The 18017-nt window shown below is 47.4% G+C and overlaps 1 protein-coding gene across 3 annotated transcripts; it reads right to left on the bottom strand.

Moving 5' to 3' along the window:
- Window positions 1–15472: 15472 nt before the first annotated feature.
- HES2 (hes family bHLH transcription factor 2) lies at window positions 15473–18017 on the bottom strand. Of its 3 annotated transcripts, XR_012079769.1 has the most exons (5): window positions 17863–18017; window positions 17673–17768; window positions 17293–17392; window positions 16688–17207; window positions 15473–16018 (listed from the first exon to the last, which is right to left on the bottom strand). XR_012079769.1 is itself a non-coding variant. In XM_031683577.2 (4 exons), exons 1-4 carry the CDS (start codon window positions 17905–17907, stop codon window positions 16921–16923), a joined length of 528 nt encoding a protein of 175 aa, XP_031539437.2. In that variant the 5' UTR covers window positions 17908–18017; the 3' UTR covers window positions 15473–16920. The 3 variants fall into 3 exon arrangements, 2 of the variants coding, with proteins under 2 accessions (XP_031539437.2, XP_072831960.1); XM_031683577.2 differs by having other exon boundaries at window positions 15473–17207; XM_072975859.1 differs by having other exon boundaries at window positions 15473–17207; window positions 17293–17329.

Here is an 18017-nt window from a genome sequence, read left to right as displayed (position 1 = left end):
TAAATTTCAGCCTCACCTGTCCCCTTGCCCAGGCCATGCCTCAGTCCCACTGCACAGTAGGCATCTCACACTCCCCCAGAACTTGCTCCTCTTAAAGTCTTCCCCATCTTGATAAATTACAGTCCCTTCCTTCCAATTGCTCATACTAACGATCTAGGAGTCACTCTAGACTCCCCTATTTCTCTTACACCCTACATCCAACCCATCAGCAAATCTTGCCGGCTTCACATTCAGAATAAGTCTAGAGTGTGATCACTCCTCCCTGTGGCATTCAAGAATCTGCCCACGCTTACCTCTGGACATCTGGCCTCATCTCTACCCCTTGCTCACTTAGCAGCCACCATCTAACCTCTTTCATAGCCCTAGGATTCACCCAGACCACTCTTCCCTCAGGCATCACGGGGCTCACCCCTCAAGTTCTCAAGTCTTTAGTATCTCCTAAATAAGGCCTCCCCTGGCCACCCTATCTAAAATTACAATTCCTCCACACTCCCTGTCCTCCTCACTGCCTTCTTTTTCTCCTTTGCACCCACCACTTAACATATATTTTACTCATGGATTTAGTGTGTATCCCCCAACTAATATGTATTTTCCATAAGGGCAGGAATTTTTTTACTGTTTTGTTCATTGCTACATCCCAAGCTCCCAGAAGAGTACACAGTAAGTGCTCAATAAATATTATACAAATGATTGGATCAAGAGAGGTTTACCAACAGCAGCAGATATTTAATTTGCACAGCCTTTCTTTGGACTAGACGTGTTGTCCACAAATTTATCATAAGAAGTTCAATAGATTATTTAAATAATCTATTCAAAATTTTATGGGAAGATACTTAAGAAACTGTTGACACTGGTAACCTTTGAGGAAAAAGACTAAGGGTTAAGGCTTTCATTTTTCATTTATATATTTTCGTAGTGTTAGCATCTAACCACTTATCTATTTTATTATTTTTTATGTAATTATGGAGTAATAGATACGAAGCAACAGGAATTCTTATACACTGATGGTGGAATATAAATTGGTACAACCTCTTTGGAAAATAACAGAAAATAATTATGTAGGTTGAAAATAGTTGTACCTTTGACCCAGCAAATCCACTACTAGGTTTATACCCTATATACTGAGCAGGAATCCACTCACATACATTTCAAAGAGGATTCATAGCAACGCTGTTTGTGATAACCCCAAACTAGTCGAAAATGCCCATCCACAGTCGGCTGGCTCAGTAAGCTGTAGTACTCATCAGTGGAATAACAAATGGCCATGAAAACAGTGACCTTCACGTACACACAGAAGGGAGATTCACAATGGCGAGGAACAGCAGGAAGATCAAAAAGGATATATGCCGTATTAACCCATGCATGCACAGGTCTAACACGCTAGTTAGGCTGTTATCAAAAAGATAAGAGGTAACAAGTGTTGGCCAGGACGCAGAGAAAGGGAACCCTTCACATTATTGGTGGGAATGTAAGTGGGTATAGTCACTAAGGAAAACAGTAATACCAGTAAATTAAAAATAGAACTGGGGGGAGGGTATAGTTCAAGTGGTAGAGCACATGCTTAGCATCATGAGGTCCTGGGTTAAATCCCCAGTGCCTCCTCTAAAAATAAAGAGATAAACCTAATTACCTTCCCCCAACAACAACAACAAAATTTAAAAAAGAAAAGTTCAAATATATATCTTAAAAAAATAAATTACCATTTGATCCCACAGTCCCACTTCTGGGTATATATCCAAAGAAAACAAAACCATTAACTCAAAAGAGATATCTGCACGTTCATGTTCATTGCAGCATTATTTACAATAGCCGAGATGTGGAAACAACCCAAGTGTCCAACAATCCAGGTCCATTTCCCGAATGATCAGGAAAACGTGAGATGGGTATATGCGTATTGTTCAGCCACGAAAAAGAAGGAAATCCTGCTGTTTGAGTCAGCGTGGATGGACCTTGAGGGCACTATGCTAAATGAGATAAGCCAGACAGAGAAAGACAAATACTGCATGGTATTACTTATATGTGGAATGCTAAAAAAAAGTCAGACTCATCAAAACAGAGAGTAGGAAAGTGGCTGCCAGGGCTGGGAATTGGGGGAAATAGGGAGAGGCTGGTAAAAGGGTAAAAATTTTCAGCTATAAGAGGAATAAGGTCTGAGGACCTATTGTATAACATGGTGGCCGTAGTTGGTGATACTGTATCATATAATTTGAATCAGTTAAGAACAGGGGGGAGAGTATAGCTCAAGCCTCGCATGCACAAGGTCCTAGGTTCGATTCCTATCATCTCCATTTTTTAAAAATTAAATAAACCTAATTCCCACCTCCCAAAAAAACCTAAACAAAATAAATTTGCTAAGAATAAATAAATAAATAAATAACTCTGTTAGAAAAACATGAGTAAGTGGTAAAGCTACAGAGAAAAGGCTAGTGGCCGGAACACTCTCACTGGGGTCCAGGAAGAAGACTCCCACTAGTTCAAGCTGGGGTTCATTCATGCTGGAGCGGGACACTGCGGGATTCTCCAGGCCCCCCGACCTCCGTCCTCTTGGGCATCGGACAGGAGAGAGGGACCTGGGCCCGCTGCTCACACAGCTTGTCTATTTACTGTTGATAATATTTAGCTGTTTTACTAGAGACTTGTGTTTTCCCTCTTAAAAGATGCTGGACACTTCATGACTGTGCCTCTGGTCCACTGAGCTGAGTGGACAAGATCCTCATGTTGTCGACAGGATACACCTAGACACGGAAGTGCAGCCCTGAGTTCACACGGCAGGACAAGCTCGAGGGAACCGCAGAGGCTGCTTAGAGAACAGACCCCACGAGCTCATTTGAACCCCTCTCCTCACACCTTTTAAAATCGAGCCCTGGGGCTCTGATCCCAGAATGAACTCTTGGAGGAAACCTAAAACTAATCAACGAACCATATGAAAGCAGGACACATAATCCAAGAGGGCAAGCCTAGAACAAATGGGTCATTATACAGAGAAGAAAAACACCCACAAGTTTAGGACAGGCGTAGGTTCATTTACCAAATGAAGCGTTTAGAAATCATCTCTTCGACTTTAAGTAGGTCAGGTTTTAAATCTAGAATTATAGCCATGCCCAGTGCCTGCACATTAATGGGTCTTTGAGAGGAGATCTCTAGAATGAGTTTGGCTCATGAGAGGTCCCTGTCCCTTGCAGGAGGCTGGCCAGGCGCTTGAGCTCCGAGTCGGAAGCTCGGTGGCCCCACCTAGGGGCTGAGTGAATTCCTAAACCTCCACTCTTGGCTAGCCAGGCCCTAGCCTGGGCTCCACCAGCCCTGAGATCTTGCTAAAACCAGAATAAACTTTCCCTTGCTCAAAATTTATATCAGGAACCTCTTGATTACAACAAAAGCCACGCAGAATCAAGGTAGTTCTGTTTTTTCTGACACATGATAATAAAAAACTGGGGTATACTTACATGTTTCTGAAGAGCCTGGAGAAAAATGACATTGATTTCATGCATCAAGTAATTGCTGTTCAAAGAGCCAAAGGGCTTTTATTTGCTAGAGATGCTTAAATTGAGCTCCACACGGATGTGTGAGTTCTGAGGAACCCTCAGAGGGGCACTCCTGCCAGGCAGCCAGCCCCACTCCGGCAGAGGCTGAAGCCTAAAAGTGATCCCGTTCTCTGCAGGCTCCCCAGAGAAAGACGGCTTTGCCACCAAGCTGATGCCTGGACAGAGATTTGGGTGAAAGCCCCAAATCTAAATGTCCAGGTGACTAAATGCTCATCTAAATGTCCAGTAAGCAGAACTCTTATTTTCCCAGCAGTTATAGTAACACAAGTTGGATTTGATATCAGTGGGAATGTCCTGAAGGGGATTCATAACCAGTAACAGGGAGGTGAAGTTTGGTGAAGAGGTTAAGATGGAGGGATCTGGTGGGGAGGGTATAGCTCAAGTGGTAGAGCACGTGCTTTGCATGTACAACGTCCTGGGTTCAATCCCCAGTACCTGCTCTAAAAAAGTAATTAAACCTAATCACCTCCCCCCACAAAAAATAAAAAATAAATTAAAAAAAAAAGATGGAGGGATCTGGAGCCCCTCAATGTGAACCCACCTCCAGGCAGCCCCCCTTGCTGTGTGTCCTTGGATAAGTGTCCTGACCTCTATGTATTTTAGTTTCCTCATCTACAAAATGAGGGTAATAATAGTGTATATAAGGAATGTAGGGAACACTCTGTGCTGACACGTTTGTCACAATGGGCATTCCATAGTTGTGAGCCATTTCAGGTGACAGATAACAAAAGTTTGTCTAGCTCAATACTACCTAATGAGAACACTTGTGTGTTCTCACAGTTGTAAGGTTTCCTTCTCCTTTATTATTTTTTTAAATTTTTGAGGTGGGAGGTAATTAGGTTTATTTACTCGTTTATTTACAGGAGGGACTGGAGACTGAACCCAGAACCTCGTGCCTGCTAAGCGCACACTCTACCACTGAGCTATATCCTCCCCTCCCCTTCATTTATAATACTACTGTACATGTGTTTGGTTTTTTGAAGTTCACAAGATATTAATATATTGAATCACTATGTAAATTCAAAGAATTTATAAACGGCATTTATTACCTTGGTGGAAAAAATATATATATTTCATAGAGTTTTTATATAGAAAACTTATGAAAATATATATCTATATCACAGTTTTCATGAGGATTAAATGAGTTACATATAAATCATTGAGGAAAGTGCCTGGCACTTGGGAGGGGTTAATAAATGGTAGTTGACATTATAACTAACTAATGATTATTATTCTCATGCACCCAACAGATATTCATGGAGCATCTCGTATGTACCAGGCTGTGTACTGGGCACCACCGTCATACCTTGATACCACACAGTACAGGAACCAACTACATAGTTATAAGTAAAGCATACATGCAGAAAGGTGCACAAATTATAATGGTACAGCTCAATTCGTTATGATAAAATAAACACACCCGTGAAAACCACCCCCTAGATAAAGACAGACAATGTCTCCAGCCCTCCAGAAGTCTCCCTCCTGCCCCCTGCTCACAGGTGCTGGCACTCCTCCTGCGTAAAGGCAATCAGTAACTGGCTACAACATCAGGGGAGCAGTAATTGCTACGTGCGGCAGCAGTCAGTGTATGTTTGCCGCTGTGGCGTATTCCCTTGTACTAATATGAGGGGTCTTTACACTTTTAACCCGGAGTTTCTCAAAAGTGGTGTCCTCGCTCCTCATTGTTCCTAGACCATTTTCCTTGGACTCTCTTGTGCTCAGAATACACCATCCGTTACCTTTCCTTGTTGCAGCCTTCCAATCCCAAAGAGGTTGTAGCCTCGAATTTCTCCCGGAATGCGGTCCCTTTCTCTGAGCCTGCTCCCCATGTAGCACAGTGATTTCAATCTTCCCACTGCCCGGCTTCTCTTGCAACAGTCTCGACTTCCCTCCACTCTGTCTCAGCTGTGTGTTCCCAAGATCTCACCTTGACCTTAACATTGCCAGCGAGGACAGCTTCTCCAAAATCTCAGTCTCAGACTCTGTCTCTCTGACTACCACCACCATCTTCCTCCTCATCCCTCCACTACGCAGCTCCAACCATCCTTCAGCTCCGCCACACCTTCACCCCACCAGCCCAGCCATCTCCTCCCTGGCCTCAACCCCGACCAGTGTGTGCTCTTCTCCCTTCTTACCTGGGCCAGTTATTCTAACCTTCCTGTGCACAAACCCTCAACCCCCTGATCCCTCTCTGGCTTCCTTGTACTTCTTGCTTGACGAATTCACAGCCCTGGTTAATTCCAATTTATCCCCTATTCCGTGCCTGCAACTGTGCAGCTGAACGTAGCTGGAGAAAAACACAGAAAAATGACACATATTAGTCTTATATGTTAAAACTTTTTCTCAAAGCAAAAATGGCATACCAAATTATGCACATAATTTAGGTGTACTTTTGACAAATTTTCATAAACACAACAAACCTATATAACTAGCTCCTGCTGACCTTAAAAATAAAACAGTTATTTTTACCAGTAAAAATGGGTTTATTCAGGAATAGCAGAGACTTGCAATTCAGGACAAGTCAGCCAGAACAAAAGCTGTAGGGAAGTCCAACAAACAAAGAAGAAGAATCTTATTTCATGGAGAAAATAGGAGGAGGTTGGGAGGGGGTGCTTTGAATGAAAGTCCATTGAAGAACACTAACAGTGTGGGGTGATGCCGGTGTCTCATTGGCTGAGTTGCTGGGGTAGCTGATGTCTTGTAGGAGCCTGTATTTGATGATCCTTTCCTGCTGATGGTTCTTCTGTCGGGGTCCATAATTGACAATTCTTCCTGTAATTGATGTTGAGTGGTACTGCCTGAGAAGTCCCCATCTGGCCTTCTGACTCCATTTTAGTGAGGTTTCCTTTTACTGGTTTTCACACTCCCGAAGTAAGAAACAAAATGTTGCCAGAACAGCTTCACACTAAAAGTCCACCATCCAACCTCTAGCACCAGAGATTAGTGTTACTTGCTTATTAACTTTATGTAAAGGGAATCCCTATGGTACGTACTTTTACATGTGTGGCTAGTATTCCACGTACCACCTTTGTGTTGAGTGTTTCATCCTTGCTGGGCGTTTATGGTGTTTCCTGTGGTCTCATGTGACGAGTGTCATTATGAACACCTGTGCACAGGCTTTGGTGACTGTATATATGCATTTCTGATGGGTCCACACCTTTGAGTAGAACAGCTGGGTCAGAAAACTTGCGTATGCTGAGCTCTAGTAAATACGGTGAAGAGTTTTCCTAAGTGGATGTGCCAATGGACACTCCAGTCACCAGGTATGAGAGTTCCAGTTGTTCCACATTATCAGCAATATCTGGTATTATATGTCTTTTCTACTGGAGCCATTCTAATGAATGTTTGGTGATATCTCATTGTGGTTTTAAATTTCACTTTTCTGACAACTAGTAAAATTGACCCTCATTGCCATTTGATTATCATTTTTGGTGAAGTGCCTGTTCGGATCTTTTGCCTGTTTTTCTGTTGTGTTTTCTGTCTCTTTCTAATTGATTTACAATCAACAAGAAATAGAGTTCTTCATGTATTCTAGATATTAGTCTTTTGTCAGGTGTGTGCATTGCACATACCTTCTCCCTAATGTGTGTTGCATTTTTGCTCCCTTGATGGTATCATATGATGGACAGAAGTTCTAGGATTTTAGTCTAGTCTGATTTGTCATTTTAAAATTCTAGGTGCTTAACTGACTTTTTAATTTCTGACATTCTAGTGGATGTGCAGTAATGTTTCATTGTGGTCTTAATTTGCATTTCTGTGATAACTAATAATGTTGAGTATCTCTTCATGTGCTTATGTTGCCAAAACACAGCCTCTGTACCCTGTTTGCCAAATTGAGGCTCCAGGACAGAGTTTTAGATAAAGTAGAAAAGGTAGCTTTATTTCTTTGCCAAGCAAAGGAGGTCACAGTGGGCTAAAGCCCTTAAGACTATGAGTCTCTGGGGAAGAAAAGGCAGGGGGTTTTATGGTAAAAGTTCCAGAGTTCAAGGGGTGGGGTTAGTTTCCATAGAGATTACATACAGGGTAACAAATTGTTGCAAAGTTGCTCTTCTTTTTGCAGAAGCAGTGGTCCCCTTCCCTCTGCTGGGTATGAAGTTCACCTCCAGCTTTGGGATTCTCTTAATATTCTCATGCCTAGAACAAAGGATGCATAGGAAGGGGCTCTGTGGAAAAGAGCTCTAGAAAAAACTTGTGCAATTTAAGGTCAAGTTGATAAATGCTTTTAGCCTTTTAAACAGGCTGAGGCCTGGGACCTCCTGCTGTGGGCTGAGACCTACACCTCCAACAACAGGATACAAGGGAACCACAAGGGGTCAAAAGGAGGGCACTAGGTTCAAGAGGATGGTACTGGGGTCAGGAGCAGGGCACTGGGGGCAGAAGCAAGGCACTGAGTATGATCCCTGCACAGAACATCATGAGGGGGTTGGGCAGACCACCCAAACCCTCCTCTCCAGCCCAACCCTGATCAGCAAGAGCATGAAAAAAACCCTTTAAAACATTATATAGTTAAGCAGTTACAAACACCATTACAGATATCAGATGGTCCCCAATGAGGACAATAGGGTCCTGCTTGGTTACACTTACTGGCCTTGTGTATATATTTCTTTATGAAGTGTCTGTTCAAAATTTTGTTTTCTTAAAATGGGGCTATTTGTCTAATTATCAAGTTGTAAGTGTTCTTTATTGTTGTATCTTTTTCTTGCCGTATTGCCCCAGCTAAAACCTCTAGTACAATGTTTAATCCCTGTGAAAGAAGGTATCCTTGCCATGTTCTGATATTATCAGTCTGTTGTTTAATTTCCAAGTATCTGGGGATTTTCTAGATATCTTTGTCATTGATTTTTTTTTCAGGGGGGGAGGTAATTAGGTTTACTTATTTATTTTGTTTTTCAGTGGAGGTACTGGGGATTGAACTCAAGACCTCATGCATGCTAAGCATGCACTCTACCACTTGAGCTACACCCTTCCCCCTCTTTGTCATTGATTTTTAATTTAATTTTGCTGTAATCAAAGACAATATTGTGTATAGTTTCCTGCCCTTTAAATATATTGAGACTTATTTGAAAGCCTAGCTATGTTCTATCTTAGTGACTGCCATTATTGGGTGGGATGGGGTGATTGGGTGACTCTATAAGAGTCACTTAGGTCAAGGTTGTTGATAGTATTGTTTAAGTCTTCTATAATCTTATTGATTTTCTTTCTACTTGTTTTATCAATTACTCTGACAAGAGTGTTGAAATCCCTGTCATAGTGGCATTGCATATTTCTTTTAGTTCTCAGTTTTTGCTTGTGTATTTTGAAGTTTTGTTACTAAGCCCATATGTAGTTAGAATTTTTATGTCTTCTCAATGAAATAACTCTTTTATCATTGTGAGATGTCTCACTTTACCGCTAATATTTCATGTTCTGGAATCTATCTTGTCTGATATTAATGTGGCTTCTCAGCTGTCTTTTGATTAGTGTTAATATGGTATATCTTTATATTAGTCAGTGTTCTTCAAAGAAATAGAGCCAGTAGGAGGTAGGTAGATAGGTAGGTAGGTAGGGAAGGAGACAGAGAGAGATTTATGATGAGATTATGAGGAATTGGCTTACATGATGATTATGAAGGCTGAGAAGTCCCACAATCTGCCGTCTGCAATCTGAAATACCAACCAGCATGGCCAGTAGCATGATTTAGTCAAAGTCCAAAAGCCTGAGAACTGGGGGAGCCAGTTGTGTAAATCCCAGTCCAGGGGTCAGAGATGATGAGATGGGATGTCTTGGCGCCAGCAGTGAGGCAGAATAAAGGGCAATTTTCTCCTTCCTCCTCCTTTGTTCTATCCAGGCTTCAATGGACTGGATGACGGTGCCCACACACCCTGGGGAAGGTGATCTACTTCACTGAGTCCACAGATGCAAACGCTCATCTCCCTGGGAAACACCCTCACAGACACGCCCAGAATCAATGTTTAATTTGGGCACCATGCAGCCAGTCCAGATGACACATAAAATTAACCATCACAATCTTCTGTCTATGTTTAAAATGCATTTCTCAGAAAGCTGCATATTGTAGCAGGGGCTTGCATTTTTATGCAGTCTGACAATCTGCCTTTGACTTGGAGCACTTAGACCATTTACATGCTTGGGTTTAAAGCTTTCATTTGCAGCTTGTTTTTCTGTTTCTTCCCCCTGTCCTTTGCTCTTTTTTTCTTCTGTTCCTGCCCTCTTTTCAGTTGCATTTTTTCATGATTCCATACCGTCTCCAGATTTTGTTTTCTTAAAGATAACTGTACTACGTCAACAGTTTCCAGCATGTGCTCTGTGGACCCCTGGAAGTCCCTGAGACCTTTTCAGGGGAGTCCATGGATAAAAATTATTTGACAATTATATCAAAATGTCATTTACCTTTTTCATTCTTACTCTCTGCTTACTTATACTTGGAAGAGGTACTGGGGATTGAACCCAGGACCTCCTGCATGCTAAGCACACACTCTGCCACTGAGCTACACCCTCTCCTCCATAAAGTTGATTTTTAAATGTCTTTTGGCAACAGTTAACTGGTATACCAAGAATATTCATCTCCTAGGGCTGCCAGAACAAAGTGCTGCTAACTGGGTGGCTTCAAACGATGAAAACTTACCCTCTCACAGCTCTGAGACTAAAAGCCCTAAGTCAAGGTGTCAGCAGGGCCATGCTCCCTCTGGAGGCTCTAGGGAAGAATCCTTCCTTGCTTCTTCCAGTTTCTGGTGGCCCCCCTTGGTCTCTGGCTTGTGGCTGCATCACTCCAATCTCTGCCTCCATCTCCACGTGACCATCTTATCTCCGCGTCCCTTTGTGTCCTCTCCTCTCCTTATGAGGACACCAGTCATCAGATTTAGAGCCCACCCTAATCCAGTGTGACCTTGTCTTCGCTTAATTACATCTGCAAAGACCCTGTTCCCAAATAAGGCCACATTTTGAGGCTCTAGGTGGGTTTGAATGTTTAGGAGGATACTACCCAACCCACCACCCCTGGTGTATTAGTGGAAAGAGATGCCCTAAACAGATATATCAGGAGGTAAAGAAATGTGAGTGAGGTAGAAACTGGATAGAAAGTAAACTGGCCACACCACTGCAGGCCAACATGAACCTCTTGGGCTCTGTGTCCCTCCGCTCCCAGACACTAGGCTAGTAATTAGAGTTAAGTTATGACATAACCCAGCTGGGGAATGTTGGGCCTGATAACAGAGGACAGGGACCAGACCCCAAAGGAGCCTCAGGTTCTAGAGAGAACGCTTGGGACTGGATTCGAGGGTGGTGAGTCAAAGAGAGTGGAAAAGGGTTGAGTAAGGGAGATGTATTGCTCTGGAAGCCCCGTCCCAGGATACGGGATTTATCGCCCTGGTGTTGAGATGGTGTGATCATGCTGCTAAGATGGTTCCCAGTAGCCTGCAGGAGACAATGGCTTGAACGAGTGAGGCCAACTGTGCTTGAAAGGCTAGAGAAGGGGCCCTGCGACACTGGACGTGCTACATAAAGCTGGGGGAAAGCCCGATGCGTAGGCTTCTCTAAGGATAAACCATTCAGCAAACTAATAGGATGGAAAGGGTGAAGGTGCACCAGCATCACTAAGAAGCAAAGCGGTGGCCAACAGTCCGAGACGCCATCACAGGACCGGGATCCCTGTCGTCCCTGGATGACGGATTCCAAACAGCAGAGGCCTGGTGACAGCACTTAACTGTCAGAAGCCAAGAGATCAGAATTATTGTAGTAAGTGGCCAAGACAGGGTGGCGGCCAGGGAGACCTGACCCACAGAGAGTTATGGAGACAATGAAGAGAACCTGGTCTACCGAGGGGCAAAATAGACGGCCAGCCAACAAGGGCACTGCTCAGTCTGTATGATTAAAGGAAACAATTAAACAGTGAAAGGATGGATCACCAGAGACTGCGGCACTGGCCCTGATAAAAAGTAATGATCCCTTGCCGGCCTTCCAGACCTGAGACAGTTTTTGGATCCAGAACCTACTGAAGGAAGGCTGGTTCCGGACCCTGCAACTGGGAGCAAAGGTCTGTAGTGAAGCTTCCCCCGAGTCGTCCCCGTAAGAAACGTATGGCACTTGCTTGTTTAACTCTACCCCAGGGGAGGTGAGTGTGCGGACACTGCCAGGGCCATTGGATGTAGGATCTGAGTTCACATTGATCCTCAGAGCTCCCAAGTGTCATCACATGTCCCTCTTAGAGTGGGGACATGGTGGAGGCCAGGTTACAAGTGGATTCTTGGCCCTTTCTGGCTCACAATGGGTCCACTGAGTGTGCGGACACTGTGGTCATTTCTCTAGTCCCCCAGTGTGTAATTGGAATCCAGAGACTTCATGTTTGGCACAGCCCCCATGTTAATTCTGAGACTCACCGTCATGGGGTAGGTCAAGTGTAAAACTTGAAATCGGCAATTTCCTAAGGTTTAGATAATTGCACCTGAGCTACAGGAAAACAGTATTGCCACATGTGAATTATAAGAATATAGAACGGTGAGAATCTGTGAGGGTTTTCCACCTGAGTTTTAATTTAAAAAAAAATGTTTTTCCAAGGAGGTATTTAGGTTTATCTATGTATTACTTTTGGTGGATGTGCTGAACTCGGGGCCTTGTGCATGCTGGGCATGCACTCTGCCACTGAGCTCTACCCTCTCCCCCACCACACTTGAGTTTTGTTTGCACTGCTCCATCCACATTATAGGACCCTACGGCTTTCTGTACCTGAGCCAAACACGACAAGGTCGTATTAATGAGGTTGGGAAAATAAAAAACTCAGTACAATATGTTTTAAAGCTGGAATTAAAGAGAAGACAAAGGTAGATAAAACAGACATGAAAACAATGAATGAAAGCATAGTGGGAAAATCTGTGTCTCTTAATTGAATACTTCCTATGTCATTCTTCATTTCTTTTTTTTAAATAGAGGTACTCTGCGAGGTAGAATATAGCTCAAGTGGTAGAGCACGTGCTTAGCATACACAGGTCATGAGCTCAATCCCCAGTACCTCCATCAAAAAATAAGTAAATAAACCTAATTACCTACCCCCCCAAAAAAGAGTGGGTGAAGGATGCATTAAAGCTTAATTTAACTGATCAGTCTGGTTCCTGTGAAAACCAGATGGATCTGGGAGGACAGCCTACCGCAGACTCAGTCAAGTGGTAGCCCCAGTTCCAGGCACGGTATCTCTTTATTGTTTGGTGGTAAAATACACAAAACTTTACCATCTCAACCATTTTTAAGCGTGCAGTTCAGTGGCATTTAGAACACATTGTTGTGCAACCATGACCACCATCCATCTCGAGAACTCTTCTTATTTTGCAAAATGGAAACTCTGTACCTACTGCAAGCTAACTCCCCATTCCCCCAGCCCAGCCCCTGGCTGTCCCATACTCAGATATGGCCTCTCTACTCGAGCAGATTAACCTGGCCTCAGGTATACATTATGAGACTATTGACTCAGACAAAGGGAAACAGAACCCCTGGAGGTGGGACCTGGAAATCTGCATTTCACTAGCTTCCCAGTGAGGTGTGAAGGGATAAAAAATTGCTGTGAATGCTGTAAATGCTTGTGTAAATCTACACCTTGTAATACAGAGCCTGAAACAAATGGAGGGAGCTAACGGAAGGCATTTGTCTTGTTACTGTCACTGCAGGGGACCAAGTCCACTCTGGGCAGAGATGGATTCACCTTGAGGCTGATGAGGCTTATGCTTAAATCTGCCCACAAGCAAGGACAGAGTAGTGGAAGGTTCGAGGAGCAGAGGGGAGGCCAGGGTTCTCACCAGGAAGCACTTCTGTGGAAGTGTGTTGGTAAATTGCTTAAGGAGAAACCAAAAGGGATGGGACGTCACTCTGCAGGCACCACTAGTTCAAAGTGACTTGTTTTTTCATTCTGAATATATATTCGCCTTTACCCTAAGTCAGTATTCATCATTTTATTTTAGTTTTCTTGCAGAAGACCTCAAAATGTAGTCCCCATAAAACCTGCCTCTGATTTCTGAGGTCCAGGATGATTCTTTGTTCTTTAAGAACTTTGTGCTTCCCGAGGTTTTTAAATACACTGAGCACCAAGACACTTGGCTCTCCAGGCCTTCCTCCACAACAGAACAGCAGTGGGCACATATTCAGCTAGAAATCTCCTTCCTCCACCCCTAGGCCAGGAACCTGTTGCTCATAAAGTGGCATCCGAGGACAAGCCTCTGATCTTTGCTCCCTACTGCCCCCCAGTGGAAATTGGGTGACAAGAGACCACGAGTGCACAGAGGGCATGCCCTCTAGTGCCTTTCTCACGCTCCTGAAACCATACAGAGTTTTATTATAGCTGCTTTAAATGCCTGAGGCTTTGCCAGGGCCTCTCAAAACTCTGAGTGAAACTAGTTGCTCACTGGCAATCCTCCTTGGGTGGCTGCCTTCTCCCCAACGTCACATGCCCAGGCAGCTCTCTGCAGGGCAGACACCCTGGCTGCACAGAGACACACGCACGCACACAGGCACATGCTCAGCACCCTAGAGACTCAGCCACACTGGGAAGGGGGCCAGGCAAGAAGTAAAACCAAGGGAAATAACACTACTGGGGAGCTTAGTTCTCTGGAGTGGCTATAGCAAACTGGGGTGTTTTTAAAAAGTAAATATGGCTGTCTGTTGATGTTTTGAGAAGGAGGGGGCTCCCTGCACACGATGGGGAGGGCCCCCTTTATGCCACCACTGTCCCCAGAGTGGTCACCTCAAAGCATGGTGGGGAGGGTTCTGCAGAGCTGCAGATTTTTCCAGGCATTCCCGCAGGCTACGTTAATTCTGATCTTGTTCCAGGTAAACCAGTGGAAGTCTCATCCTGAGTCTGGGTTTCTCAGGCAGAGCAACTTGTAAATATTTATTAGAGGAGTCCTCCTTGGCAACCTCTTTATTCTCACTCGTGGAAACAAGTTCTCCAAATTAACTGGTGCCGGGGGACGGAGGGGGGCCTGGCCCCAGCCTGAGTCTCCCAGGCATCTGAGTGCTCTGGTTGTCCTTGGGTCACTGGACCATTTCACAGACTGGTTTATGAGAGACACAGGAGCCTTACCTCCAGCCAAGCATGATAACCAGACAGAGTTAGACTCATCACGGGACCTTTGCAAGGGCTGTCCACTGGGCACTGTGTGAGCCTTGTTAAGGATCATTAAATGCCCCAAGTGAGGTAGCCTCCCTCCCACAGAGAAAAAGCCCATTCTGCCCTGTGGAGGAAGGATGCTGGCATCTCTATTTCACAAGCCCCACTCGGAGTACCAGCTAGGCAATGCCTTCTAGGCAGCTCTTGCACATACCTGCTGGGAAACTGGCTTTTCACCTTGGGCCCAGAACCTCACCCACCAAGGCACGTCTCAGTTCCTTGCCAGGGCCCAGCTCCCCAGAATGCCTGACCCTGTGAGTCACTGGCCTACCTCCACACCCAGCTCCCTGACTGTATTCTGGCTTGATTGGGTTCAGGTCAGTGAGAATCACCTGGCTGGGGACCCAGCTGGGGCTCAGAAAGCGAGAAATGGCAGATGTGGCTGGAAGGAGGAGAGGGGCCTCTGATTGGCCAGTTCTTACAGAGTTTAAACTCATATGGAAAATTCTTATTTATGGAGACAAGGAGCCTGCCCAGTGGGTGCCCAATGGGAGTCTTTGACGCAAGGAGGAAACTTGAACTCACATGCGGGGCTTGGGCTTATGGGTTACCTGCGCATCCTTCACCCGGTCTTCGCAGCTCAGGAGAGCAGGCTTGCACTCCCAGGAACTGCCCTCCCTGCTCTCCACACCCTCCTCCACACTGGTTCTGGGGAGCACAGGCGCTGGGGGGACGCCATCCCCAGTGATAATGGGGATCTGAGGGAAGGAGTTGAGGCAAAAGCGAAGCTGTCAGGGTTGAGTAGAGTGTGGACAAGCACGTCACCCGCTCATTAGCTCACGATCTTTATTGAGCACCCCCACGTGCCAAATTCCTCGGGGGACAAAGAAGTACACTCAGCCCCAGCCCTGCCCTCCAGGAGCTTACAGTCCAGCCAACTGGACCCAGACAGGCAGTAGGACAGCACACCTCACTGGGGGCTCACCCTGTTGTCCTAACATTGACTTCTTCAGTCAGGCCCACAGCTTCCCCACCTCCTGCCACGTGAATCAGCTCCTAGGTCATCATGGGTTTATGTAGCATAGTTCAATTTAGTGACACCCCCTCTCCACCCCTATCAGCTCTGTCGTTGCGTCCCCAGTGGCCTGGTCCCTCGCATAGGCTATTGGACTGGGGACTGGGGAGAGGACCCCCCAACCTCCCACGAGTGCTCAGAGTATCCCCAAGAGATGGTGGGAACACAACTGTGGAGGGGAGCCCAGGCACTCTGCCTTCTCTTGAGCCCCCACCGCTGAGTTCTGCAGGCCCCTCCCTGAGTCCTCAAAGGCTTTCTGGCTTCCGTGGGTAAGAAAGAAACGTCTTCAGAACAAGCTGCTTCCAGGAACCTGTCCTGACAATAACGGAGAGCAGTTCGAAAGACGAAACAAGGAAAGGTGATTCCTCTCTAACCTGCTGTCATCCCATGACTTTCTGCTGCTCCAGGACACAGGCCCTGCTCACCTCACATTGGCACCAGCTCTGGGCTGGCCCCCGGCCCTTCGAGGCTTCAAGCTTCCTTGAGGCCACAGGGCACCCTCATTCTTGTCCAACCCCTTCCTCACACCCCAACACCACCTGGCCTGGTGTGTGGTACACAGGTGTTAACTTACTGTTTGGGGAAATAAATCCTTCCCAAGACTACCTAAGGAAGCCCCTGCCCCCAGGGACACAGAGCCCTGGCTGCATCCTGTCCTTTCAATTAGAAGCTGTAGGCGGGAGAGCCCAGGAGTGGAGGTCAAGGCTCCCCAGCTCACAGGGTCCCTCAGGCCACTGCTGCTGTATGTCCAGAGATTCCCAGGCTGAGCTGGTGAGGAGGCAGGTCCAAGCAGGGCTGGGAGAGCAGTGGCCAGATGGCTGCACCTGGCTCAGGCAAGCTCCTGGCCCAGCCCTTTGGCTGCTGCCAGCTCCGGGGCAGGTGTGTCGGCTGCCTGGGCAGCTGTCTCTGGCCCAGTTTCTAGAGTTCTTCCACCAACTTGGGGTGGGGGTGTCTTACTCCCCCTGCAGCCACCTGCCCCTTTACCTCCAGTCCAGACGTCCCCAAGGTGGAGCTGAGGCTGGGTCTCTCCTCTTATTTCCTGAGCCCCCATGGATTTCAGTCTGCCACACGGATCACCAACATCGGGGTCTGGCCTGATTGTAGGTACCAGGATGCTCCTTCTTGGTGGGAACGGCAGTCGCCACCCAGAGCTTCCTCAGTCTCTCCAGCACTCCAGGTCCCTCGCAGTCAGCAGGGTCCGTGGATCGGCCAGGGGGCTACCAGGGCCGCCAGAGGCCAGGGCCGCAGGGAGGCGCAGGCGGTAAGGGTGCAGGCGCGGGCGCGGGAGGCGGGGAGCGCGCGGGCGCGGGAGGCGAAGAGCGCGCGGGCGGGCCGCAGGAGTCCCCCGCGGAAACGCCGTTGGGGGTGGCTCCTGCCGCCCTCTGGCGCAGGTGCTCCAGCAGGCGAGTGCTCACGGCGGGCTCCAGGACGCGGCAGGCGAGTAGCACGCGTGCCAGGCGCGCCAGGCAGGCTCGGTAGCCCTCTCGGTAGCTATCGCAGGGCGCTGCGGGACGGAGAGTGGCATGAAGTGCGGGGTGATGTGCAGGGCGCGGAGCCAGGAGGCGGTAGGGTGGGGCCGCGGCACTCACTTGACGCTGCCATCGGGCAGGAGGATGCAGGCAGCTCCTGCAGGAAGCGCACGGTCATTTCCAGGATGTCCGCCTTCTCCAGCTTTGAGTAGCAAGAGCTCTGCGCCCGGCCAGGCAGGAGAGGGACAGAGAGACGGACAGACAAGACAGACCTCTGGCAGGCCGCCGTGAGCACCGCGCTCTTGCCGGGAGCTGAGTGCTGGGCGCGTGGTGGCCCGGGAGAGGTCGGCTCCTCCGAGCCTGTCCCACCCGGGCTCAGACTTTGGCGCCGCTTAGAGTCCCCTCGTTGGCTCCTCGCTCACGGGCATCTCGGCCCGCCATGTCTTTTTGCTCGGAGCCCCAGGATGCCCCCACCCCCGCCCAGTGCGCCCAGCACTCACCTCCCTGCCCAGAAGAGGCAGGATGAGCCCCTTGAGCTGGCTCAGGCTCGCGTTGATGCGCGCGCGGCGGCGCTTCTCCAGCAGCGGCTTCAGTCTCTGCAGGAGGGCGCGAGGGCCCAGGTTACTCGGGTCGAAGTCCAGGCCCCTGCCCCGGCCTCTTTGCCCCCCATTACCAGTCCTCGGCTCCTACCTTGCGCAGCTCTGCCGGGTCCCTTGCCCTCCGAGGCAGCCCCATGCTCGGCGGGAAAGTGGCAGCGCTGCAGGGCCCGCCTGTGAGAGATCTGTGCCCCGCCGGACACCGAGCAGAGACCCAGGCCGGGAGGGTAGTCTCTTGCGGGGCCCGAG

Source organism: Vicugna pacos, chromosome 13, assembly GCF_048564905.1.
Source record: "Vicugna pacos chromosome 13, VicPac4, whole genome shotgun sequence".
NCBI classification, from domain to species: Eukaryota; Metazoa; Chordata; class Mammalia; order Artiodactyla; family Camelidae; genus Vicugna; species Vicugna pacos.
Note: the sequence above shows the minus strand (reverse complement) of the source record. Positions and strands in the feature narration are given on the sequence as shown.